The sequence below is a fragment of the Cupressus sempervirens genome, chromosome 11 (genome assembly GCF_028749045.1).
Source record: "Cupressus sempervirens isolate cs-2001-9-10 chromosome 11, ASM2874904v1, whole genome shotgun sequence".
Lineage (NCBI taxonomy): Eukaryota > Viridiplantae > Streptophyta > Pinopsida > Cupressales > Cupressaceae > Cupressus > Cupressus sempervirens.
This window is the reverse complement of record NC_143128.1, coordinates 216923553-216949637: the sequence shown is the minus strand read 5'-3', so window position 1 is coordinate 216949637 and position 26085 is coordinate 216923553. Positions and strand designations below refer to the sequence as shown.

The following is a 26085-nucleotide window of genomic DNA, read 5'->3' as shown; positions in this document are numbered from 1 at the left end:
GCTTAGTGATCCAATAATCAAGCTTTTTGCTAATCTTTGTAAGCACAGCATTCCAAAGTTTCACAGGGGAAGCCTAGAAAGCAAAGGGAATGCCAAGAAAGCAGAAAATTTCTCCATGAGTAACCCATTTCCATTGGAATTGGTTGAGCCAAGGTGGAGCTGGCGAAAAAGACTGCCGGTAGCAGAGCATTTTATGCCATTGAATGGTAGAGCCAGAGGCTTGACAAAAAGTGTCAAGACAATTTAGAGCATTTTTTATGTTTTCTTCATCTTCAAGAAGAGTAAGAAAAGAATCATTAGAAAAATGAACATTGACTAACTGGGAGGAAGAATCAGGCAAGGAAATGCCACAAACCAGTCCTGAAGACACAGAGTGAGCAAGTAAATAACCAAAACCTTCAGCATATGGACATAAAGCACTGGAGCTAATGGACAACCTTGTCTGATGGAACAAAGAAGTCCAAAAGCTTTAGATTATGAATTATTGATGGTGATGCAAGCATTAGTGTCACCAAAGAGCATCTCCACAGACTAAAAGAAATTGGGACCAAACCTAGAGCCTGAAGCATAGCCAAAATGAAAGGCCATTCAATGCGATCATAAGCTTTAGCGAAATCTATCTTTAAAAAGATAGCCTGTTGCTTGGACTTACGAGCCCATTCCATACCTTCCCAGACAGCAATGATGTTGTCAAGATATACCTAGATTTGATGAAGCCAATTTGTTCAGGCCGCACAATTAGAGGAAGCATATGGCAAATTTTGAGAGAGAGCGCCTTAGCAATGATCTTATAAGACACATTGAGGAGGGTGATGGGCCTCCAGTTGCAGATGTCCTCAGGATCACCAACTTTAGGTATGAATTTAATATTGCCTTTATTTATGATCGCTCCTAAACGTTTAGAATGGTATGCTTCAAGATAGACTTTGTGCAGATCAGGACCAATTTGCTCCCAAAGATGTTTGTAAAATTCATAGGGAAATCCATCACACCCAGGAGATTTGTCATCCGCCATGGAATAAACTACCTCTTTAAGGTCTCGGAGGGAAAGAAGTTTCTCACAGAAAGCGCGTTGCTCAACCATGAGACAATTTGGAGTAACAGTAATACACTTTCTGAGAGCCTCCTCCTGAGCAATCGAATGGCCCTGTGAAGCAAAAATGTTCTCATAGTGAAGAACAAAAGCTTGCAGGATGTCTGGCAGACTGGAAAGAACATCAGTTCCCTATTTTATCTTTTTAATCCCAACATTGGTATGACGGGCTCAGAGAGCCTAGAATAACTCCTTCGAGGCTTTGTCGTCAACCTCCAACCAGTGGAGATGGGCTTTGATTTGAGCTCCTCGGGCAGCATAGTTATCAGCAATTTTCTTTTCATGGCAAAGCTTGGCAAGCTGGAGTTGAAGATCCACATCAAAGGGGTTGAAGGTGAGCGCTTCAGAGGCTTTTTTGAGGGCAAGGGTGTTGGCTTCATAAGACCATTTTTTGAAAATTTCCAGTTGACGCCTATAGATGCGCAAAAAATGAGTCATTCTGGTAATGGCGTCATTCCACCATTGAATCGAACCTCAATGGGAATGTGGACGTGGTTCCAAATTCCAGACACGTTGTATGTGGGAGATGGTGGAGGCATGCAAAAGCAGACTTGTTGAGGAAGAATTGAGACTTGACCACTTTGGGAACAGCTGTTTGCCAAGAAATGCCAAAATAAATGGGATAGTGGTATGACAACGTCACATCTATCAGGGGAATGACAGGTAGATCATGATCTTTAGTAAAGTAAAAAAAATATTGTGCCGAGATCATAGCACGATCAAGACATTTCAATATGTGGTCAGGACTGGCTCAAAAATTGGACCAAGTGTGCCAAGCCCCATTATCATGATGGCGGCTAGTATTGCGATCAAAAAGGCCCAATTTATGATGCATGTAAAACTAGGCTTCTCTTTCCCCAGCTATCCAACGGAAAGGCAGAATGCCATCTTTGTTAGAGGCCACTTCAACCATATTGAAGTCCCCACATAGGACCCAAGTAGCTGGCAGCAGGTTGTCAGCAAGCCAAACCCACATTTGTGCCCTTTCCACAGCATCATTGGAGGCATAAACATTAATGACTCCAAAAGAATGATTGTTAATGGAAAGCAAAAGCCAAATAATACGGTGTGTGGGGTCAAAACCATGCAAAATAATAGAAGAATGAAGGAGAGGTGACAGGAGAGTAACAGAAAACATGACGCTATCCTACCAAATGACACGACATGCAGCAGAAAGCATGAAACCAGAAATCTTAACTTCTTGCAGGCAAAGAAAATCTAAATTCCCAAGTCTATGATGGGTATCCCAGACATAGAATTTTTTGGGGAGGTCTATAAGAACTCAAACATTCTAAGAGAGGAAGTTCATGAGAACTCTTCCATATCATCCTCGTCCTCTAGAGAGGAGTAACTATTCTGCAAAAAGGTAGAAATCGGGTGAAAGTCAGACGGGAAATCCTCTGGACTTACAGCTTACCATTTGACCCCTGATATCTCCGCACGTCCAAGAGGACTATGAGAATGCCTTGTTGTTGGTGGTACTATGGAAGAGACTGCAAGAGGAGAACAAGCCCCAGCCAAGGACAAGGTCCTGGTGATCGCCTTAATCCCCTATGAACTAGTAGGGTTTGAACCCTGTGAAACCGAAACAAGTGCAATAGAAGCCGCTGGCATCTCCACGCTAGCAAGCACTGAAACTTTGGTGGAAGTAGGAGGAATCACGGTAACTGTCGCATAGGATGGCTTGGGGGCCAAAGGATTCAAGGCAAGCTTGCCTTTGCACCCAACAGTAACCCATTCTTCTTTTTTTCCTTCGACCTGATTGACAGGCATCGCTTTAGGCTGGGGTTTGACCCTAGGCATGGCCAAAGGGAAATCCCTGATCTTGTGTTCCACAGACTGGCACCTATAACAGGTGTTAGGTAGGTTCAAGTAAAGCACCTTCTATGCGAAGGTTTGAGCGCCAATCTGGATTTCCACAGAATCCTTGAGATCTTTAGAAAGATCAACTTCAATGCAAACACGCTGCTGAGGGCGAGCATTAAAAAATTTCTTTGGCTCCTTGGTAACAACTTTTCCAAGGGCTTGGGCAATAGACTTAATAAAAGGCTAGTAAGGCAAGGGTAGACCTGGGAATTTGACCCAAACAGCAACCCTAAGCTTTTTATCATCCGAGACAGAGAAGTTTCAGGACCATTTCTGAAAAACAAGCAGAGAGGAACGCACAGACCAAGGGCCGTTGGTAAAAATCACGTCTTCTTGAGACGGGTTAGCAAAGTGAAATAAAATAAAATTTTGGTAAGGTTTTGCATAGCGTCAAGGTGGACTCCATGAGGAGTCCAACTTTTGTTGACCCATTCTCTGAGCATAGCTTCAGGGGGAGTCCTACCAACAAAATACCCTATCAAGGTATGTTGTTCTAACCAGTCACATTCAACATCAAATTCTTGCAAAGGAAGGACAATATCAGGATTACCTCATGGAAAACTTTAAGGACAATTTTGAGCGGAAGTTTGTTCGATGGCGGCACCATGGCAGTCTGAAGTAGCAGCATGAACACCAGAAACAACTGGTTCACCACTGGCCAGAGCCATTATATCCTAACCTAAAGCTCCCACAGTAAACTCGGTATGACAAGTGCCGATAGAAGGGGAGTGCAAGCGAAGGGCTGTATGCAAAAAAAATTGAAAGTTCGCATGAAGCAAGAAAACCCTAGCAGAGCCTCCAAGCAAAAAAAATCATCGATCAGTTTTTCTAATCAATGAACAATTATTTAGTAAATGCATTTCAATTATTTTACCCTGTCTGATCCTTGCAATTGTAGTATTAAATACATGTTCGTAATGATAGAAGAAATTGATCCATTGATGGACCAACTTAACCTTCATTATTCAAGTTCTTGAATGACAAAAGAAAGAAAAAATTGTCAGTAGAGGAATAATATGGTTTAGATTCACATAGTTGGCTCTCAGTTTTCATAAAATTCTAAGGGCTTGAGTTTCTTCCTTGACATGAATACATGTCATAAGAAATTTGATGCTATAAATATTTTTAGTTTTTCGATCTAATATTTCACCTGTTCTTTTTTCTAGACCAGGTGATCAATAATAAAAATTTAAAGAGAAAAAATTGCAAATGCAACAGCTAATATGTCATATTAGAGACTATAATTTCTAATGAAAGCAAACATTATCTAGTCATAGTAATAAACAATTATCTATCATAATTTAGAATTAACAATTGAGAATAAAACCATTCTAGACATAAATTTCAATAGAAAAAAAAAACTAACCTTACCCTCGGGTCTTTTTTTGAGACAATCTTCATTATAAATTACAATTTTGAATGAAGCAAAGACAACAAACTCTGACAAAGTAGTTCCTTCAAAAACCCTACCTAAAAATGTTGAACTACCATTGAAAAAAAGTATCTCTTTCTTGGTCTCCACAACTCCCTTTATTTTCTTCAAATCCATAACTTCCTTTGCCCATAGCAAAACTCATAATCAAAGGTAGATATGAAGGCTTTTTGAAGTCTAGATGTGAAGAAAATCAATTCTGAGATATTTTCTTGGCTTTTGTAGGCCAGTTAACTCATTTTCACTTTTTACCTTGCGTTTATTCTAACATCAAAAATCAGTTATGATGATGAATCATTTTTTTGATATTCATTATGCCTTTAAGAGCCAGAATCACGGGGATTTGATTTATAGTTACAGAGAGAAGGTAGAAAGATTATTTTCAGCTTCTTGAGGAAGAATTCTAAAGGGACACATGTTAGTTGCATAATGAATCTGAGAATTGCTTCTTCTATATTTATGCTTTCTTCTTCTCTTTTGTAAGGGTTGGGAATTTTTGAAAGTTTCTTGGTATGAAGATAGTTAGTAGAACTAACCTTGGAATTGATGAATTCTGAATGGAAGACTTGGGGTGTGCTGGTTCCAGACCATGAAGCTTTGCTTTAGCTATGATACCCCTTTCCCATCCCATTAGTTTTTCATTGCCGCCATTTTCTCTCTTGTATGACAGCATATGTTATTGTATAGTCTGGTTAATTAGATTCTTTGTGAGTTAATTTCATGCATTTTTATGTATTATTTCAAGGAGATCAATTCAAGGAATAACAAGTGTTTAGTTTCAGTTTGAATCTTGTCTCCACTCTTAGTGAGTTGTAATGTTTTATGATCTTTGAACAAAGAGCTTAGGTCATAAGTGTAGTCCCTTAAGGCTGTAAGTTGCTTCATTGTTGCTTGTAATTCAAGGAATCATGTAAATGCTTTAGAGATTCAATAGGGTTGCAAGTTTATTGAGGAGGATATCAGGTAAGAATGAGATTTAGATCAAACATTGACGTCTATTTACAAGGTGAATGGATAGATCATATATCTGAATATATGAATAAGTATCAGATATCCAAAATGCATTAGGGAGATTCATGAATTGCCCAATGGATCAGGCACTGATCACCTACAGGGTCATTAAGTTGTTGTCTATACATGGTTTTCATCCACTTTCCCCACCCACATAAAATCAAATCAAATTCAAGTCATCTTTACATTTTATGTTGAAGAGCTATAACAATTTAACCCTCACTCAGCTTATGAGATTCATAGATTTGCATTTAGCTACTGTAGATCTGTGTCATTTCATGAGTTATTAGGAGATATAAGGGGTTTTCATCTGCAATAAATAGATTTAGGGATATGTTTTGCACTGGTATGATATCAATTGAATTTGAGGTTCACCCGCATAGGTTTTGCAGAGCCTGAAGTGAAGAAGGAGTTATGCCTTATAGTTGGCCCAAGAATACAGTCTAGTGTATCTGTCATCAAAATTTGCTAGCCTTAGATGCATTGGTCTAGTTTCTTGGTCATTTTCAAAACTATTAAATTAGGAGCCAACAAATATTTTGTAAACTATTTTACAATTGAAGAGCCTTTGGGCTAATAAAGTGTCATCATTATATTTGTTTGGGGATAAAATAATAGATAATAATATTGAATGTTTTGGTCAAAAAGTATTGATTAGGCTCAAAATACATGAATAAAGCAAGGAAAAAATACCTAGAATTTTAATCAAGCACAATGGATAAGAAGAAAACACAAACAAAAACAAAATATAACAAGGATGGAGATTGTGGTTGTGGTGAAGAAAGTAAAATTAATGAAAACAAGTGGCATAATAATAAAAATAGTGTGTATAGGATCAATGGTTGTTCAAATAAAATGTGTTATAGTAAATAAAGATAATTATCAAAAAATTTAATTATATAAATTGAATATTATAATATCTAATTGATATAGTAAATAAAAGATGAAAAAAGATAGATCTATAATAAAATTATTATATTAAATTTATATATGAGAGATATTTATTTTGTATGAAAATATTTTAAAATAAGATATATGTCAAATTAATTATTAAGATAAAAAGTAATATATTATATGGTAGATAATATTATTAACTTTTAATAATTATTCAATTTAACATAAAAGTTAATACATTGTATAGAAGAAATGTTAATATTAATAAAACATACTAACTATCTATTATTATTATTGTATAGAAAAAGGGTCCACGAAATGAAATGAGTCAATTATGATTGAGATAAATAGTATAGGTAATATATTAGAATAATATTTAATAATAAATTAAGTTTATAAACATTTTATTAACTTAAAAATAGTTCATTTTCATTGGTTCATTGATGGTGAACTAATTCACTATGTGTGCAAAGTGAATAAATAGTACAAGTGTCATATAATGACTTAGTACTTGCCATAAATATAGTTTGTGTAATCTTAAAATATAATATTGAAAATACAATATTAAAAATCTTTAAAAGTATCTCTAATTTATTAATATAATCTAAAGGCTTTGACAATCACACAAAAAAGTTAAAAGTATTAAAGCATCATGTTTGACAATCAAGAGTTAAAATGATATAAATGGTATTATTAAAATATAATTCTTAAAACATATCAAGTTTTACAATCATAAAAGTTGGTCCATATAAGAGGTAAAATAATTCATCCAATCAAATCATAGAAAAATATTTAATGAATTTTTAAGAAAAAGTGTGGTAGAAAAGGATGAGAAGTAGATAGTTATAGTTATTGGTGAAGAATGAAGCATGATAGAGAGACAATGAGAGAATCATGTTAGAATTAAGTGTTTAAAAGTGGTAGAAAGGGAGGACAATTAGATAGTTCTAGATATTGCGGAAGAGCAAAGCATGAGAGAATGATGTTAGCAGCAAGTGTTTCATGTCAAATCTTCTCACCAAAGAATTCTACTTCCTATGTTCTTTAAATTACTGCTAAAATTTGACAAATAATTATACATGTGTAGAGGATAAATATTATTACCAAACTTTCCACATCATACAGAAAACTATCCACCTAACCCTTACACCCTTCTAAGATGCAAGTGCTAATATGTATTCATTTTAATATAATGATATATTTTTATAATATAATTGATTATATCCTTATTAATTTTATCAACCTAAATTATTAGAAAGAATGATGTTCTTGAATCTTAGAAATCTTTCCTTGATATTCAATATCTATATTAAACAATAGTTAAGAAAACATAAAAATTAGTTTTCTAATTGCACGCTTCTCATTTATCAACCAATCATTTATATACAAACAAGTTTTATAATATGATAACACTATCATACTATATTCTCAGAGTACAGTACGTTACAATAATAACAAAGAGAAACTTCATAGCACACATCATATAATAAAATAATAATAACAATATTTTGTTATAAAAATGTACAAAGGTTTCTAATTTAAATTTAGTTAGAGTTCTTGTTTAAGGTTGAGATATCCTGCAACGCAGTGGAACCTGAAGTGTTGAAAACGTTGAATATGTTCCATTGACACATCTTGGACTTGATCTAAGGCTTTATTTAGGTTATTCCATCCTGAAAGATCACCATTTTGTGTATTCCTATTTTCTTTCTCGTCCTTGGAACCGACTTCTTTCTTCCCCTCTCCTTCAGAATCAGCTGCATTCTTCTCCTTTTCTTTGCACCCTTGTTTCTGTTTAATATAATTAGCAACAATTCGCTTGAGGGAAGGTTCTTGTTTCATTCCATCTTCTTTGACATCAACGTGCACATGCCAATCCTTAGAATAAAAGAAAATTGTCTCAGAATAAAAGTTGCAAATTTGAAAGTACTATTTCGAGAAAGAAAGATGAGGGTACCTGAATGAGAATATCCATTTCTTGTTTCCACTGGGAGCATATAAATATCCAAGCTACTAATTCCTTACGCCAGCCGCAAGATTTTTTAATGGAATCCATTTGGCTTATAACATTCCTTGCAAATGTGTGGTATTTTATATAGTTCTGATGAAGTCCAACTATCTCTCTAGAAAAGCGACTGAATCGGTTGAATGTGGCATCTTCGTCATCGTTATTTTTCATCATTGACATATCTCGAACTTGAGTTACACGGCTCAATAGAAGTTCTTTACATTCATTTGTACTTCTGAGCCTGTGCTGCTTCTCGATATCATTTGTGGTATTGTCTATGAGACATCAGAAGAAACAACCAAATTTAACATAAATGATGATATAAAGGACAACATATAAAAATTTCAATGATAAGTGATAAATAGTGCCAATGGCTTAAAAATCACATTCTAATATTAAAAATGTTCAATAGTCAAATTTGACTTTTTTTTCCAAGCTTAATTTTCTACTTGTGATGTTGAAGAGTGACCAAAATAGTAATGAAACAAATCTTTCCACAAATATAATAAATAAAATATATTTTTAACTAATTTTATGTCTTCAAACTGATTTTCATATATTAATTAGCTTTTCAAAATTAAAAAATTAATAGAGATTGTTTGGAGTTTTGATTGTATATTAATTTTTGCATTCACTTTTAAAACTATCATTCCTTAAAAGGTAATCTAAAGTACCAAAATGTATAAACATTATTTAAATTAACTAAGATTTTCATGCATAAGTACCTTGTGTTGTAGAGTTGGCTCTAAAAACTGGATATAAGGTTACTGGAAGCTGGATAATTTGACTAATCAAATGATCAGGGTCACCCTCTTCCTTGGAAGAAGATTTGAATGCTTTTCGGATGATATTCTTGTCTAGTGCTAAAACGAAGTTAATTTCACAGGTTTTAAGCACTGTGTTTAAGGACTGCAAAACCTGTAGCATAGGGTGAATGAAACATCTTATATTTAGTACAAGGTAATGGAAATGGAAATGGAAATGGAAATGTGACAGTTAATGTAAGAAGCATACCCGCACTATAACTGAATCTTCGTAACGGTCAAGGCCGTCCATGAAGGCTATTATTCGGAGCTTCTCCTGAGGAGCTGATCCATATTTTGGAACAGAAGTCTTCTCAATCTTCTCCTCTTTAAAACCCCACCAATAACTCGATTTCTCACCTGCAATGAAGGAGAAAAATGGGGAGGGTTTTCCCCCACATTCTTTTTTCAGAAGTTTGATCTTTGAAATGACCGTCTGTTGCCGGGCATACTCATCTGAATTGCTCGACCTCAAATGATCACCCACAAATTTGCTCACTTCCTTCCAGTTATATGAAGAAACTACTTGCCTGAGTGCTGGGGCAGCAACTGAAAATATAAATGCAAGTATAGTTCCATATTTGAAGTTTGAGACATTAAAGTGGTCTATAACACTCCATGCTACGAAGACCACTGCAAATATTCCAGCAGCAATTAAGAGATCAACTAGTTTTAAATAGCTTTGTTTGTTATGTCTCCAGAAAGTGCTCCACCGCTGGGCGCGAGTCAGAGAATTCTCGACTGCTTTAGTTATCTCAACTACCAGACCATCGCAAGCTTCGTGAGTTCCCGTGTAATCTTCAGCGCTGAATTTCAGAGTCAAAACCCTCGGGATTTCGATTAATTTTTCGGTTTCGAAATCTTTCATCTGGAGAGCTCAGTACAATGAACAGAGATTTATAACAATTAGAACCTTCAAAGTTACGAAATTTGTAAAGATTTATGCAAAAGTTTTTCTTTAAATTGCGAGAACCGAAAGTTAGAACCCTAGATCTTACCGATGAATTCTCCCTGCTCTCATGTCTTTGATCCTTTCCCTAGATAGTTCAAAAAAAACATTCCTTCTTTTCAGATAAATGCTTTTCTGAAGAACTCGAGGAATAAAATTTACAGTTAAAACCCTAGGAACTAAAGAAAATTTCGACAAACAGTGATATATTTTATGCTTTTATTATTTAAAAATAAATAAAAAATCCAAATAATCATTCAAGTAACAATTTTTCTAAAGAATTCAAGTAGTGTAAAAGTTTTTCTGAAGAATTCAAGGAGTGAAATTTACGGAACTTCTGGATCTTTTACTTGAGCTCGGGACGAACAGAGATATATTTTATGCTCTTATTATTTATTTATTTTAAATCATTTTTTTCCTAGATAAAAGCTTTCCTGAAGAATTCGAGTAGTGAAATTTACAGAACTTCTAGATCTTTTACTTGGAGAACTCAGAATGAACAGAGATATATATTTTATACTCTTAGTATTTCAAAATAATCATTTTTATCAGATTATCATTCAGGTAAAAGTGTTTCTGTTCTAGTAGTGAAATTCCCTAGGAACTTCCTTCTTGATCTTTTACTTGGAGATCTTACAACGAAAAAATATATGTATTCTATACCCTTATTATCTAGAAGGGAAAAAAAATGTACAGATCCCAACCACTGAAATTTAAAGTTAAAACCCTAGGAATTACCGACAATTTCTCCTTCCTCTGATTTTCTTGATCTTTCACCTGGAAAGCTCACAAATCAACAGAGAAATATTTGTTTTAGAGCCGTATCATTTATAATATTGAATTCAAATATTTTCTTCTGCAGATCTCTTACCAATTGGTTCAACTCAAGGCATGCCAAATATTTGTAAATGGCTTTGTGCTCTGGTTGATATTCCTCCAAAAAGTGGAGCAGTGTACGTTCCTGTTTGTTATGAAACATACAATTGAATTCTCATATTACATTAAATTGACATGGACGACTATCAACTTAATCCACAATTTGATCTTACTTGTTCAGGATTTTGTTTGGGCAACAAACTGGCAACTCCCTCGTCGTTTCCATTGAAATCCTTACTTGGCCTCACTTGTTTTTCCTCATCTTTTTTGGCCAATAAATTGTCAACTCCTTGCTTGATTCTTCTACCCTTTTCAGTGAGGTCTGTATCTGCTTTCCCATTAAATTCTGTGGGAAACGCGCCTTGAGCAGCTGTTAGGAGCAGATGACATTCTATCTGGAAGCACACATTGTCCAGTATAATTTCAAAACATATTATCTTAAATTGTCAAAATTTTAATACTTATTATCTTAAAGCTAAACACCAACTCTTCTATAGGGAAAACATCCACTTCAATGGATAAACTTTGGACTAACCACACTAACATATAAGCACATCGTGAAAATAGACCTTTGACAACCAAACGTATCCAAAACTATTTTTAGAATAAAATCTACTGGAACTTAAGAATAATTAATTGCAATCAATAATAATAATTAATCTAAGCTTCAACAATTACCAATCAATAAAAATATACCGATAAAAAAATAATAGTAATAACTGTTTCATACCTTCTTCATAAGACTGGTGACTATCTCACCAGATCCACAATCACCAGCAATGCCCACAGTGATTGGAGTTTTTATAGATGGATTTAGTAAATGTGCAGCTATGCCTTTCGCCAGATCATCCTCAACTGTTCCCATATTTTATATTTCACGGTCATGAGAATTGCACATATTAATTTCGCAAACGTATCAGACATAATTTTTAACAGATCTTGCTCAGCCAATTCAAACGATAAAAGCTTTATAAAATGTTTTAGATCTAAAAATAATTATCACTTACTGGCACATTGTCCATCAACAGCAACCATATTCTTTTCCATCACTCAGTACTATGGAAAATTTCCTCCCCTCAATGGAAAATTGAAGAAAAATCAAAGTTGGGTATTTTCCTTCCTGCCCACTGCCATCAAATATAGTCACAAATTACTATACAGAGATGCTTTCTGCTCCCCACCGAGCGAAAATATATCAATCATTGGACAAAATTTGACGTCAGCTATGGGATAACTTATGTCGTCAGGGATGAGATTTCATTTGAATGTCGCAACTATTTATATGACTATTTCAACAATTTTACAACAAATGTGAATAATTCAGCTCTATAGATTCTCCACTAAACAAAAGAGCTATCAATGATAGAAATAGAAAATGTTCACAACTTTAAGTGGGGCAGCAATGACATTATATCACCTTAAATTTATGTGATTCAGAGAGTTTTTGATTAATTTATATGAATTATTCTGAGAAAATCAAAAAAATGTTCACAGTTTTAAGTGGGTCAGCAATGACATTATATCAACTTCTAATATTTTATTTTATTCTATAAATAATTTTATATTCATATTATCAAAAAAAGGTGGAAATAATATATTATATAGAAGAAAGATAATATAATAATTTTCATGTTATGATGTAATTTAATTGTATAAAAATAGATTGGAAGATAGAACTGATAATATAATACTTTTATTATTATGATATCATTTCTTTGATAGAGGAAAAAATAAAAGTGTTTTTTATCTTTTTCTATAAATAGTTGAGAAAATAATAACATTTGAAATCATTTTTATAACATAATGTGATTTCAGCTCCCCCTGACTCTAATTGGGTAAGTTAAACTTTGATAGGTCATCCATGGGTAACTCGGGTTGGGTGGGCAGGGGTCACCTTTTGAGAAAATCAAAAGGAGAGATGTGCGCGACCTATCCTATTGACCTTGGCATAAAAATTGCCTATGTGATAGAATTATTTTCTCTATACCATCGGGTGGTTTTGTTAATAAGGAAAAAATTGAAAATGGTGGTCATTGAGGGGGATTTGTAAACATAATTAACATTTTAAAGAAGGTAGCAAACATTGGGTGGAATAGAAGTGATCTCATCAGTATGATAAGATGCATATTGATTTTGGTGGATGAGGTGTCATTTCTTCACAATTGTCATGAAGGTAATCATGTTACAAACTGGTTGGAAAATGTGGGAAGCTTTACATAAGGTTTTAAAATTTGGGAAGACATCTTGTTCATCTCTATAGAAGTGTTTGAAGTGATCATACATTATCATAGTGTTAATCTTGCATTTATGATGATGTTATTTTTATTAATTTTGGGTTTGAAGTTCCTCATCAATTTTTGGGCTTTGAGTGTACTTTTCCTTTATGAGTTATTTAGCTTGGTCATGAAGCTAAAAGAGTAGCATTTTTTTCCTTTTTCTCTGAGTTATTTGAGTGGTTTTGAAGTTTGTGAGTATTGTAGAAAGATTCACAGTAAGAGGAAGAACATGGGGGGTGATCCTTTTCAGGTTGAGCATGACTAGTATACATGATATTGTCTCTAGTGATATATTTATACCAAATCACTCTATTGCAATTGGTTGCAAGTGCTTATTCCAAGGCATTATTGTTCTTGGGATCTAGATTAGTCATTTATTCTATAGAACTCATTATTAGACATTATCCTAGTAAAAGTTAGAATACGGCTCTTATGGGTGGTTTAAGGAAATGGATGAAAATAATGACAATCTTTTTTCTTCTAGGTACACTTTCTCTATCTGGTATTCCATATTTTACAAGTTTGTGGTCCAACAATCAAATTCTTAGTGATAGTAACTTTTTTTATTAAAGGAAAAAATAGGTTTTAAAGGGACCTAGAACCCCATGTATAGTTGTTATATAACTTTGAAGCTCTAAAAAATATCATTGCTAGTCAAGACAAGCATGGCTATAGCCAAAAACCCCCGACAACCAAAAGTTTCCAACCACAGAAATAAAACCACCAAGAAGACACAAAAAAAAAAGGACTACCAAGACACAAGGAATTAGTCCAACTTCTTAAAACCAACTTCTAGCTCCTCCTTAAGCTCATTCATTTTGTGAGGAACATTTTTTATCTCCACAAGGTCTAGAGAGGTATTGGATTCATGCTTCTTCTAGGACATCTTCTTTTGCGTACCTTGAATTGAAGATGATGTGCCTTGGCAATAAGATGCAAAAGATGGAATATCACCTACTTGATATGTTGATGTCATGTTGGTCGGATCTACAAATTAGTGTCTCTTTAACATGAGAGGATGATATGACTCCAGCATTGGAAGATGGTGTAGCTTCACAATTCAATTGTCTTCTTGAGTGTAACAGTCTCATTTGTTGTCTTTGTCTTTCCAATTCTTCCTCTTTGTTTCTTTGTATCGGTGGTTCTTGTTCCTCTTCGAAAGTCAATTCTTCATTATTGCTTTGCAATTTTTTTGTTCACATAGTAGTTTCATTTTATCTCTTTTAATTGCCAAATCTCTCTCCCTCTCTTCATTTGTTTGAGCTTTTGGTTTCTTCCTTGGCATGATGATGATTTCTATATATCAAATTATTCAAACATCTCAATTACTTACAATTTGTAAATTACAAATCATTCAAATACATATAAAAATTAGAATTTTTTCAATGAATACACAATATATATTAAACAACTTGCCAAATTTCTAACCATGTCCAAATAACAATTCATTCAAACATACAAATTTCAATGAATTCACTATATATTAAACAACATGTCAAGTTATAATCAAATTTGTCTCTATATAAAAACAAAGAATATTTTAAAAGGATTGCACTAACCCTTTCTATAGAAATAATATTAAAAAAGCCTTCAAATAGCATATCCAATGATTGAATTTGGTATTTGCTAACTTCAAATAGAATGAAAGAATCTTCGAAAAGCCTTCAAATAGTGTTTGCTACCTTCCAACAGCTTGAAACCTATGTTTTATGTCATAACAATAGAATACACAATAGACAAAAAGTAGAATATGCATCAGCAGGGACCCAAACTTGCTTTATGACCATTTTTTGGTGTTTTCATATAGTGCATACGCACTATAGTGCATATGCACTATGTGAAAAATAATCTCCCCCTATCCCACTATCCCCCATCCCCTACTCTCTCTCTCTCCCTACTCTCTCTCCTCTCCCATCCCCTACTCTCTCTCACTCTCTCTCCCCTCCCATCCCCTACTCTCTCTCTCCTCTCTCATCCCCTACTCTCTCTCTTTCTCTCCCTCTCCTACTCCCTCTCCCACTGCCTACTATCTCCTACTCTCTCCCATACCCTACTCTCTCTCACTCTCTCTCCTCTCCCATCCCTTACTCTCACTTTTGCTCTCTCTCTCCTCTCCCATCCCCTACTCTCTCTCTCCCTCTCCTACTCCCTCTCCCACTACCCACTCTCTCTCCCATCCCCTACTCTCTCTCACCCTCTCTCATCTCCCATCCCATCCTCTCTCTCAAACACACTCCCATCCTCCCTCTCTCTCACACACACTCCCATCCTCCCTCTCTCTCTCCCTCTTCCATGGCCTGCTCTCTCTCTCCTATCCCCTACTCTCTCTCTCCCCTCTCCCATCCCCTACTCTCTCTCTCCCCTCTCTCATCACCTACTCTCTCTCCTCTCCCATCCCCTACTCTCTCTCACTCTCTCTCCTCTCCCATCCCTTACTCTCTCTCACTCTCTTCTCTCCCATCACCTACTCTCTCTCTCTCACTCTCCCTCTCCTATTCCCTCTCCCACTGCCTACTCTCTCTCACTCTCTCTCACTCTCTCTCCCATCCCCTCCTCTCTCTCACTCTCTCTCCTCTCCCATCCCCTACTCCCTCTCCTCTCACATCCCTTACTCTATCTCTCACTCTCCCTCTCCTACTCCCTCTCCCACCACCTACTCTCTCTCTCCCATCCCCTACTCTCTTACACCCTCTCTCCTCTCCCATCCCCTACTCTCTCTCTCTCTCTCTCTCTCACACACACACACACACACACACACACACACACACACACACACACACACACTCACATCCCCCCTCTCTTTTACTCTCCCACTACTTACTCTCTGTCTCCCATCCCCTACTCTCTCTCTCTCTCTCTCTCTCTCTCTCTCTCTCTCTCTCTCTCTCTCCCCCATCCCCCACTCTCTCTCACTCACACACACTCTCATCCTCCTCTCTCTCTCACTCTCCCTCTTCCACTCCCTCTCCCACCACCTACTCTCTCTCCCATCCCCTACTCTCTCTCTCTTACACACACTCCCATCCCCCTCTCTATCCCCCTCTCCCACTCCCTCTCCCACCACCTACTCTCTCTCTCACTCTCTCTCCCATCCACTACTCTCTCTCTCTCTTGGGATACTCTCTATCTCCCCTCTCCCATCCCCTACTCTCTCTCTCTTTCACACACACACACACACACTCATCCCCCCTCTCTCTCTCCTCTCCCATCCCCTACTCTCTAGATCTCTCACACACATTCCCATCCCCCCCCTCTCTCTCTCCCACTCCCTCTCCCACCACCTAATATCTCTCTCTCTCTCACTCACTCTCTCCCTCTCTACTCTCTCTATCTCTCCCATCCCCTACTCTCACTCTCTCTCCCATCCCCTACTCTCTCTCTCACTCTTACACTCTCTCCCATCCCCTACTCTATCTCTCACACACACTCACATCCCCCCTCTCTCTCCCCCTCTCCCACTCTCTCTCCCATCGCCTATTCTCTCTCTCCCCTCTCCCATCCCCTACTCTCTCTCTTTCACACACACACACACACCCATCCCCCCTCTCTCTCTCTCTCTCTCCCCTCTCCTCTCCCATCTCCTACACTCTCTCTCTTACTCACTCTTCCTCTCCCACTCCCTTTCCCACCACCTACTCTCTCTCTCTCACTCTCTCTTTCAATCTCACTCTCTCCCTCTCTACTCTCTCTCTCTTCTACCCCCTACTCTCTCACACACTCTCACACTCTCTCACATCCTCTACTCTCTCTCTCTTACACACATTCCCATCCCCCCTCTCTCTCCCTCTCCCACCGCCTACTCTCTCTGTCCCATCCCCTACTCTCTCTCTCTTGGGCTACTCTCTCTCCCCCTCTTCCATCTCCTACAATCTCTCTTTCACACACACACACTCCCATCCCCCCTCTCTCTCACCTCTCCCATCCCCTACTCTCTCTCCTCTCCCATCCCCTACTCTCTCTCACTCACACACTCTCATCCTCCTCCTCTCTCTCTCTCTCTCTCTCTCTCTCCCATCCCCTACTCTCACTCTCTCTCTCTCTCCCATCCCCTACTCTCTCTATGCCACCCCCTACTCTCTCTCTCACTCTCTCACTCTCTCTCCCATCCCCTAGTCTCACTCTCTCTCTCCCATCTCGTAAGTTCTTTCTGCCACTCCCTACTCTTTCTCATCACCTACTCTCTCTTACACACACTCCCATCCCCCTCCTTCTCTCTCTCCCTCTCCCACTCCCTCTCCCACCACCTACTCTCTCTCCCACCCCCTACTCTCTCTCTCTCCCCTCTCCCATCCCCTACTCTCTCTTTTCTCTCATCCCCTACTCTCTAGATCTCTCACATACACTCCCATTCTCCCTCTCCCACCACCTACTCTCTCTCTCTCTCCCTCCCTCCCTCTCTACTCTCTCTCCCATCCCCTACTCTCACTCTCTCTCTGCCACCCATACTCTCTCTCACACTCTCTCTCATGCCCTACTCTCTCTCTTACACATGCTTCCATACCCCCTCTCTCTCCCTCTCCCACTCCCTCTCCCTACACCAACTCTCTCTCTCTCTCTTAGTCTACTCTATTTCTCTCTCCCCTCTCCCATCCCCTACTCTCTCTCTTTCTCACTCACTCACACACTCCCATCCCCCCCCTCTCTCTCCTCTCCCGTCCCCTACTCTCTCTCTCTCTCACACACTCCCATTCTCCTCTCTCTCTCTCTCTTGCTCTCCATCTCCCACTCCCTCTCCCATCGCCTTCTCTCTCTCTCTCTCTCTCTCTCTCTCTCTCTCTCTCTCTCTCTGTCTCTCTCTCCTCCCCCCCCCTCACTCCCTCCCTCATCCCCTAATCTCAATATCTCTCTCCCATCTCGTACTTTATCTTTGCCACCCCTACTCTCTCTCACTTCCTCTCTCTCCCATCCCCTGCTCTCACTCTCCCCTCTCCCATCCCCTACTTTCTCTCTCTTCCACCCCTACTTTCTCACTCTCACACTCTCTCACGTGCCCTACTCTTTCTCACACACACACACACACTCCCATCCTTCTCTCTCTCTCACTCTCCCTCTCCCACTACCTACTCTCTCTCTCTCTCTCACATTCCCTACTCTCAATCTCTCTCTCCCATCTCGTACTCTCTCTCTGCCATCCCTACTCTCTCTCAAACATCCTCTCTCTCCCATCCCCTACTCTCAATCTTTCCCTCCCATCTCGTACTCTCTCTCTAGCACCCCTACTCTCTCCCATCCCGTACTCTCAATCTCTCTCCCATCTTGTACTCTCTCTCTAGCACCCCTACTCTCTCCCATCCCGTACTCTCAATCTCTCTCCCATCTTGTACTCTCTCTCTACCACCCTTACTCTCTCTCTCCCCTCTCCCATTCCCTACTCTCTCTCTCTCTCTCTCTCTCTCTCTCTCTCACACACACACACACACACACACACACACACACACACACACACACACACACACACACACACAGACACACACACACACACACACACACACACCCATCCCCCCTCTCCTCTCTCTCTCTCTCACTCTCACTCTATCTCTCTCCTTCCCTCTCTATGCACTATTTAGGTCTTAAAGGTGCATGTGCACTAAAGCACGCACATGCTATTAAAATTCAAATTTTAAAAAGTTTTGAATAGGGCATGCATGCTATAGTGCACACAAGCTATTTAAACCTTTGCACTCTACCAAACCTAAGGCTTGGTTTTTCCTTGGAGATCCAACCCAAAGGTTTGAAGTCTATAAATTTGTTTGAGACGTGTTTTGCTACAAACATACAAAAAATAATTGATTTTTGTTGTGTGCTCTTCTTTAAATTTCCTCATGGTTGAGCATCGATAAAATTAGGTTACATGATATTGTAGGTCTCTGTGTTAGCTATATAACCATATAATTTATTTTTTATTTGAAATATTTCAAACCTTTCAACTATAATTTTTTTTGAATGTTTGTCCATTTTTTGTCAAAAACCAACATGTACTAATTGGGTTGTAGATTTTAGCTCATCCATCAAATTTTGCAACAACTTAGTTTTTTAGAAACTAGACTCCATTCTACACACTTTGAAAAAAAGAAATTTTTATTTTAGATTAGTTTTCAATCATTTGTAGGGGGAGCACACAGATATTTCACATTTTTGGGATGTGTCTAATTAAAAAATTCATTAAAAAAATACACATTATAAAATTACTTGAAAAATCTAGGATAAACTACACAGTGTTAGGTAACTTTTCACTAGAGCAATTAAAGAATTTCAAAAAAAAAGTTAAAATTTTAGGGGGGCCACACTTTGTACTATGTTATGTTTTTTTTAGAATAAACAATACCACTTTTTGTGGCCCCCTTTTTTGAGGACCTAAAACTAAACCATTTTGAAAAAAAATTAGTAGTTTAGAAACTAGATTCAAGGGACTACTATTTCTTTTTTTTGTCATATCTTAAAATTTTGAGCATAACTATCTTCAAATTCTTGTGGAAGTTTAGAAATTGTTGATTTCAAAAAAAAAGGTGTCCACTTATACCCCTCTTTTGGTACCACAACTTAGTGCACTTACTTGGTGGTCAGGGGTTCAACCCCTACCGGCTTCAATCCCCCCATTTGTTGGCTTTGTTCCAATCCTTTTCAAGGTGCCTCCTCATCATGATGATGTCAGGTCTTTCATTTGAAATCCATTATTCACCACTTTTGAGATGATTTTTTTTTTCAAATTTTTATGGCCTATGGTCCAGTTTGACCAAACTTTAATAAACCATAACTTTTTCTTTTGAACTCCAATTTTTCCCATTCAAGTTGCATTGGAGTCAGAATTGTGAACACTTTGTAATAATGTTGATTCTTGAAGCATTGGATACATTTTAATTTTCACTAATTTTTATCCCCTAGATTAATTAATCAATAAGTTTGAAATGTATATAAAAATAAAAAACAATAATGAACATTAAAAAATATAGAGTTGATGATTTTTTATACACATTTATATAAATTTTAACTAATTATTAATCACTTTATATTTTTAAGATACAAAATTCTATTAAAACCATTCAAAATTAGTTATAAAAAATGTAGTCAAGAAAGTTATAAAATTTTAAAAACTTAAATGTCTATTCTTTAATATCTTTTTTAAAAGAGTTTTATTTTTCATTGTAATTTTTATTTCTATTATAACTAATGAATAAACTTAAAAATAGAATTCTATTTTTAATTTTATATTTTCTTCAAATATTTTAGATATTGCGAACTTTCAATTTTCTTGTGTACGACTCTTTATCTGAGCTTTCCTCCTGTAGGCACCACTTGTCAAACCACAATTACTACGAGAGCTTTTAGGTTAGGATATTATGGCTCCGACCAGTGGTGAACTAGTTGTTTTTGGTTCTCACACTACTGCTTTGGACAACCATGGCACTACCTCAAAACAAACACCCGTGCAAGTTTGTCCTGAAGGTCTTACATGAGGTAATCCTGTCATTATCCTTCCTTTAAAAGAATTTGATGTTGCTGTTGACTGGTTAGAGAAAAATACCTTGATAGGTTATTTTGTTGGTAGGACTTGTCCTAAAGCTATGCTCTGAGACTAGGTTAACAAATGGTGGACTCCTCATGGAGTCCACTTTGATGTTGTGTAAAACCTTACCAAAGGTTCTTTTTAATTTCACTTTGCTAACCCGTCGCAAGAAAATACGATCTTTAACAACGGACCTTGGTCTATGTGTTCCTCTCTTCTTGTTTTCCAAAAATGGTCTCGAGACTTCATAGTCTCAGATGATAAAAATCTTAGGGTTCCTGTGTGGGTCAAGTTTCCAAGTCTTCCCTTGCCATGCTGGCCTTTCATTGAGTCCATTGCCAAAACCCTTGGAAAAGTTGTCACCAAGGAGCCTAAGAAATTTTTTAATGCCCACCTACAGTGACACGTTTGCGTCAAAGTTGATATTTCCAAGGATCTCAAGGATTCTATGGAAATCCAAATTGGAGCTCAAACCTTCTCCCAAAAGATGCTTTACTTGAATCTACCTAACAACTATTATAGGTGCTAGTCCACAAAACACAAGATCAAGGATTGCCCTCTGGCTACGCCTAGGGTCAAGCCCACACCTAAAGAAGCACTTTCCAAACAAGCCAAAGGAGAAAAGGAAGAATGGGTTACTATTGGGCGCAAGGGAAAGGGTCCCTTGAATCCCTTGTCCCTCAAGCAGTCTTATGCAGTGGTCACCGTAGTTCCTCCTATTCCCACAGGAGCATCCACACCAGCTAGCATGGGGACACAAGTAGCTTCCACAGTGCCTATTCTAAGGGTTTCACAAGTTCCAAATCCTGCTAGTATGCAGGGGATTAAGGTGGCCGCTAGGGTTTCTGCTTTGGCTAGGGTTCGTGCTCCTTTTACAGTTTCTTCCATCATGCCATCAGTGACAAGGCATTCTCGCAGTCCTCCTGGATGTACAGAGAAACCAAAAGTGAAATGGAAGGCTGTTAGGTTAGAGGATTTCCTGCCTGACTTCCACCCGGCTTCTACCTTCTTGCAGAATAGCTACTCCTCTCTTGAGGATGAGGAGGATATGGAAGAGTTCTCATGAACTTCCTCTCCTAGAATGTTCAAGGTATTTCAGACCTCCCCAGAAAATTCTATGTCCGAGACACCTGTCATAGACTTGGTAATTTAGATTTTCTCTGCCTGACAGAAGCTAAGATTTCTAGTTTCATGCTTTCTGCTACATGTCATGTCATTTGGCAAGATGGCATTATGTTTTCCTCTCAGCATGAACCTAGCTGAGCTGCTGTAGTTACTTTCCTGTCACCTTGCCTTCATTTTCTTATTATTTCACATGGTTTTGACCCCACGCATAGAATTATCTAATTTTTGCTTTCTATTCACAATCATTCTTTTGGAGTCATTAATGTTTATGCTTCCAATGATGTTGTGGAAAGGTTCTAGATGTGGGTTTGGCTAGCTGAAAACTTGCCTCTTGCTTCTTGGGTCATGTGTGGAGATTTCAATATGGTTAAAGTAGCATCTGACAAAGATGGCATTTTGCCCCTTTGGTGGACAGTTAGGGAAAGAGAAGTGTGGTACTACATGCAAAATAAATTGTGCCTTTTTTATCCCAATACAAACTGCCACCAGGGTAGTGGGGTCTGGCACACTTGGTCCAAATTTCAAGCTGGCTCTGACCGCATTTTGAAATGTCTTGATCGTGCTATGATCTCTGTGCTATCTTTCTTTTCTTTTTCTGAAGATCAAGATTTACCTATCATTCCCTTGATAGATGTGACATTATCTGACCACTATCCCATCTAGTTTGTCATTTCTTGAGAAATAGTTGGGCCTAAGGTGGCCAAGTCTCAGTTCTTCCTCAACACGTCTGTACTACTACATGCTTCCACCATCTCACACATCTAATGTGTTTGGAATTTGGAGCCACGTCCACCATCCCAGCGGGGATGGATTCAATGGTGGAATGATGCCATTACCATAACTACATGGCTTCTGTACATCTATGGGTGCTAGTTGGAAATTTTTAGGAAATGCTCTTATGAAGCCAACACCCTCACCCTCAAAAAAGCCTCTAAGGCTCTCACCTTCAACCCCTTTGATGTGGATTTTCAAATTCATCTTGCCAACCTTTACCATGACAAGCAAATTGCTAACAACTATGCTGCCCATGGAGCTCAAATCAAGGCCTGCCTCCACTAGTTGGAGGTTGGCCCGATAAAGCCTCAAAGGAGTTCTTTCAGGCACTCCAAGCCTATCATACCAATGTTGAGATTAAAAAGATCAAGTAGGGAATGACTATTCTATCCAGTCTCACTAACATCCTGCAAGCATTCATTCATCATTATGAGAATGTTTTTGCTTTGTAGGGAAATTCAGTTGCTCAGGAGGAGGCTCTTAGAAAGTGTATCTCTATTACTCCAAACTGGCTTGGGGTTGAGCAATGTGCTTTCTGTGAGCAACTTCTTTCCCTCAGAGACCTTAAAGAGGCAATTTACTCCATGGCAGATGATAAGTCTCTTGGGTGTGATGGCTTTCCCTATGAATTTTACAAACACCTATGGGAATAAATAGGTCTTGACCTGCACAAAGTCTATCTCAAAGCATATCATACTAAAAGCTTAGGAGCGATAATAAATAAAGGGAATATCAAATTCATACCTAAAGTTGGTGATCTTGAGGACATATGCAATTGGAGGCCCATTACCCTTTTGAATGTTTCTTATAAGAGCATTGCCAAGGTGCTCTCTCTCAAAATCAGGCACATGTTGCCCTTAATTGTGTGGCCTGAGCAAACTGGCTTCATCAAGTCTAGATATATTCTTGACAACATCATTGTTGTTTGGGAAGGTATGGAATGGGCTCACAAGTCCAAGAAAAAGGCTATCTTTTTAAAGATTGATTTTGCTAAAGCCTATGATTGCATTGAATGGCCCTTCATCTTGGCTATGCTTCAGGCTCTGGGTTTTGGCCCCAATTTTATTTAGTCCATGGAGATGCTTTTTGTTGATGCTAATGCTCGCATTACCATCAATAATTTGTAATCTGAGGCTTTTGGGCTTTTTCATTCAATCAGGCAAGGTTTCCCTCTAGCTCCAGCGCTTTATGTCCTTGCTACTGAAGGTTTTCGCTATTTGTTAGCTCATTCTATGTCTTTAGGGCTGGTTTGTGGCATTTCCTTGCATGATTCTTCCTCCCAGTTAGTCAATGGTCATTTTGTTGATGATTCCTTTCTTATGCTTCTTGAGGAAGAAGAAAATATGAAAAATGCTTTAAATTGTCTAGATACCTTTTGTCAAGCCTCTAGCTCTACCATCCAATGGCATAAAATGCCCTGCTATCGCCAGTCTTTTTTGTTGGCTCACCTTGGCTCAGCCAATTCCAGTGGAAATGGGTTACTCATAGGGAAATCTTCCACTTTCTTGGCATTCCCTTTGCCTTCCAAGCCTCTCCTGTGGAGCTTTGGAATGTTGTGCTTGCCAAGATTAGAAAAAAGCTCAACTATTGGATCACCAAGCTGCTTTCTCTTGCTGGTAAATTCCAGATTTGTTCTAAGATTCTAGTCGCCACTCATGTCTACTATTCTTCCTGTTGGGTACCATCCAAAGCTTCCTATCTCAAGCTGGAACATTTCTTTGGGCTTTTGGTTCTAACCATCATGGCTTTCATAGAGTTGCTTAGGATTTTTGTTGTCTCCCACGAGAGTCTGGTGGTCTTGGCTTGCTTTCCACTTGGAAACAAGGCCTTTCTCTCTATGCAAAATGGATTATCTAAGCTATTTCTATGGATGAAGCCTAGAAGATTCTGGTAAGGCACTACATTTCTTTCGGCTTCCCTATTAACAAGCCTGCGTGGAAGGGGATTGGTTTTCAAACCGTTCTCATCATGCATGAACCAGTGGCCATTTAGGGCTCATTTATTATTAAGAGTATCTAGAAAGCCTAGGAAACTCTTAAGCCATGGCTTCATTGGGCTAGAGATGAGTTTCGCAATGGGATCTCCTTGAATCAACAGAACATTTGATGGTCTCCTCTGTTTGCAATTCAGGGTACTCCTCTCGCCAAGATTCAAGCTGCCAATGCTCTACATTTTTTCAAACATGGCATCCGAACTCCTAAGGATCTCTTTTCAAGAGTCACAATTAGTTTTAGGTCATGGGAAGATATGCAAGTTTAGTACTACATTGTCAGTATGGATCAGCATACTTTTGACATTCTGTTGTCTTCCATTCCTATGCACCTAGTTCATAAGGTGGGGATTCAGTCTAGTCAGCCTTGGTGGCATGATTGGAAGTGGTATCCTGCCACTCCATTTGCCAATTATAAGCCCAATATGGGGTACCAATGGCTCTCACCCCATCTTTTGATGGTTCACATGCTTAACCAATGGTGGCATTTGCAATGTTCACTTTCTCAATGGAGAAAATGTTTTGACACCATTTGGAATGCTATTACAGAACCCAAGATTTCTCACTTTGCTTGGTGCCTTGCCTTCCAAGGTCTTCTCCTGGGGCCTCAACTCAAGCACATTGGGGTTCCTGATCCTAGATGCCCCTTCTATGGTCAACCTGAGTTCTTTTTGCATATTTTTTGGTTTTGTAAGCATGCTCAAAATTATTGGCACTGGATTCAAGATTTTTTCAAGCCTTTCAGGCCTGAACCATTTTCATGGTAGATGATCCTATTGGGTGATTCCCCCAGAATTCCTCAGAAATTCACTCAGATTTGGCATACCTTCAGGATGGAAATTTAGTTTTCTCTATGGAAAGATAGGAATGTTGTTCTGTTCACTCACAATTTTTGGATGTTAACATTGCTATGTACACTAAAGCATGCATTTGTAACAATGTGATTATGCAAATCTAGGTGCAAGCTAATAAAGTTTCCCTAAAAGTTGCTCACTTACAGGAATTGTTAAATTACTGGGGCAATGCTCCTTGTACCATTTCCAAAGTTCCTCTGAATGCCTCAATTTATACCTCTACGTCTCGTGGCTACCCTTCTCATCGCTAGTCCTCAGGCTACCACTCACACATGCCATGCTCCCAAGCTTCCCGCTACCACTCTCTTAGTGGTGGTGATGGCAGATGGAGGCGTGGCTCTATTTCCCCACCCCGTGCTAGTTCTGGCTGGTCCCCGAATCCTCCTCCTAGGCCTTGGTGGGCACATTCTAGGAAATTTCCTCGCCTAAGTTTGGTGATTTCTCCTCTGCGGCCAGAGGTTAAGGATGCAAGGGCTACCCCTAATCCTACTGCTGCTGATGATGGCTGGACTATTCCAAGTCCATGCCATAATCCCACTGATATGTGTGGATTTCCTAATAAAGATGATCCTCCTCCTTCAGCTGGCACTGCCTTGGTAGCCTGAGGTAGTTTATTCTATTTATTTTTTA

At 38.3% G+C, this 26085-nt stretch overlaps 1 protein-coding gene across 1 annotated transcript; it reads right to left on the bottom strand.

The window, feature by feature from the left end:
- Positions 1-7633: 7633 nt before the first annotated feature.
- LOC149528936 (uncharacterized) lies at positions 7634-12042 on the bottom strand. Its single transcript, XM_089810797.1, has 10 exons — positions 11940-12042; positions 11663-11787; positions 11106-11327; positions 10928-11017; positions 10795-10833; positions 10106-10144; positions 9319-9975; positions 9030-9222; positions 8254-8579; positions 7634-8174 (listed from the first exon to the last, which is right to left on the bottom strand). The coding sequence occupies exons 1-10, from the start codon at positions 11977-11979 to the stop codon at positions 7845-7847; spliced, it is 2061 nt and encodes a 686-aa protein (XP_089666923.1). The 5' UTR covers positions 11980-12042; the 3' UTR covers positions 7634-7844.
- Between the last annotated feature and the right edge of the window lie 14043 nt (positions 12043-26085).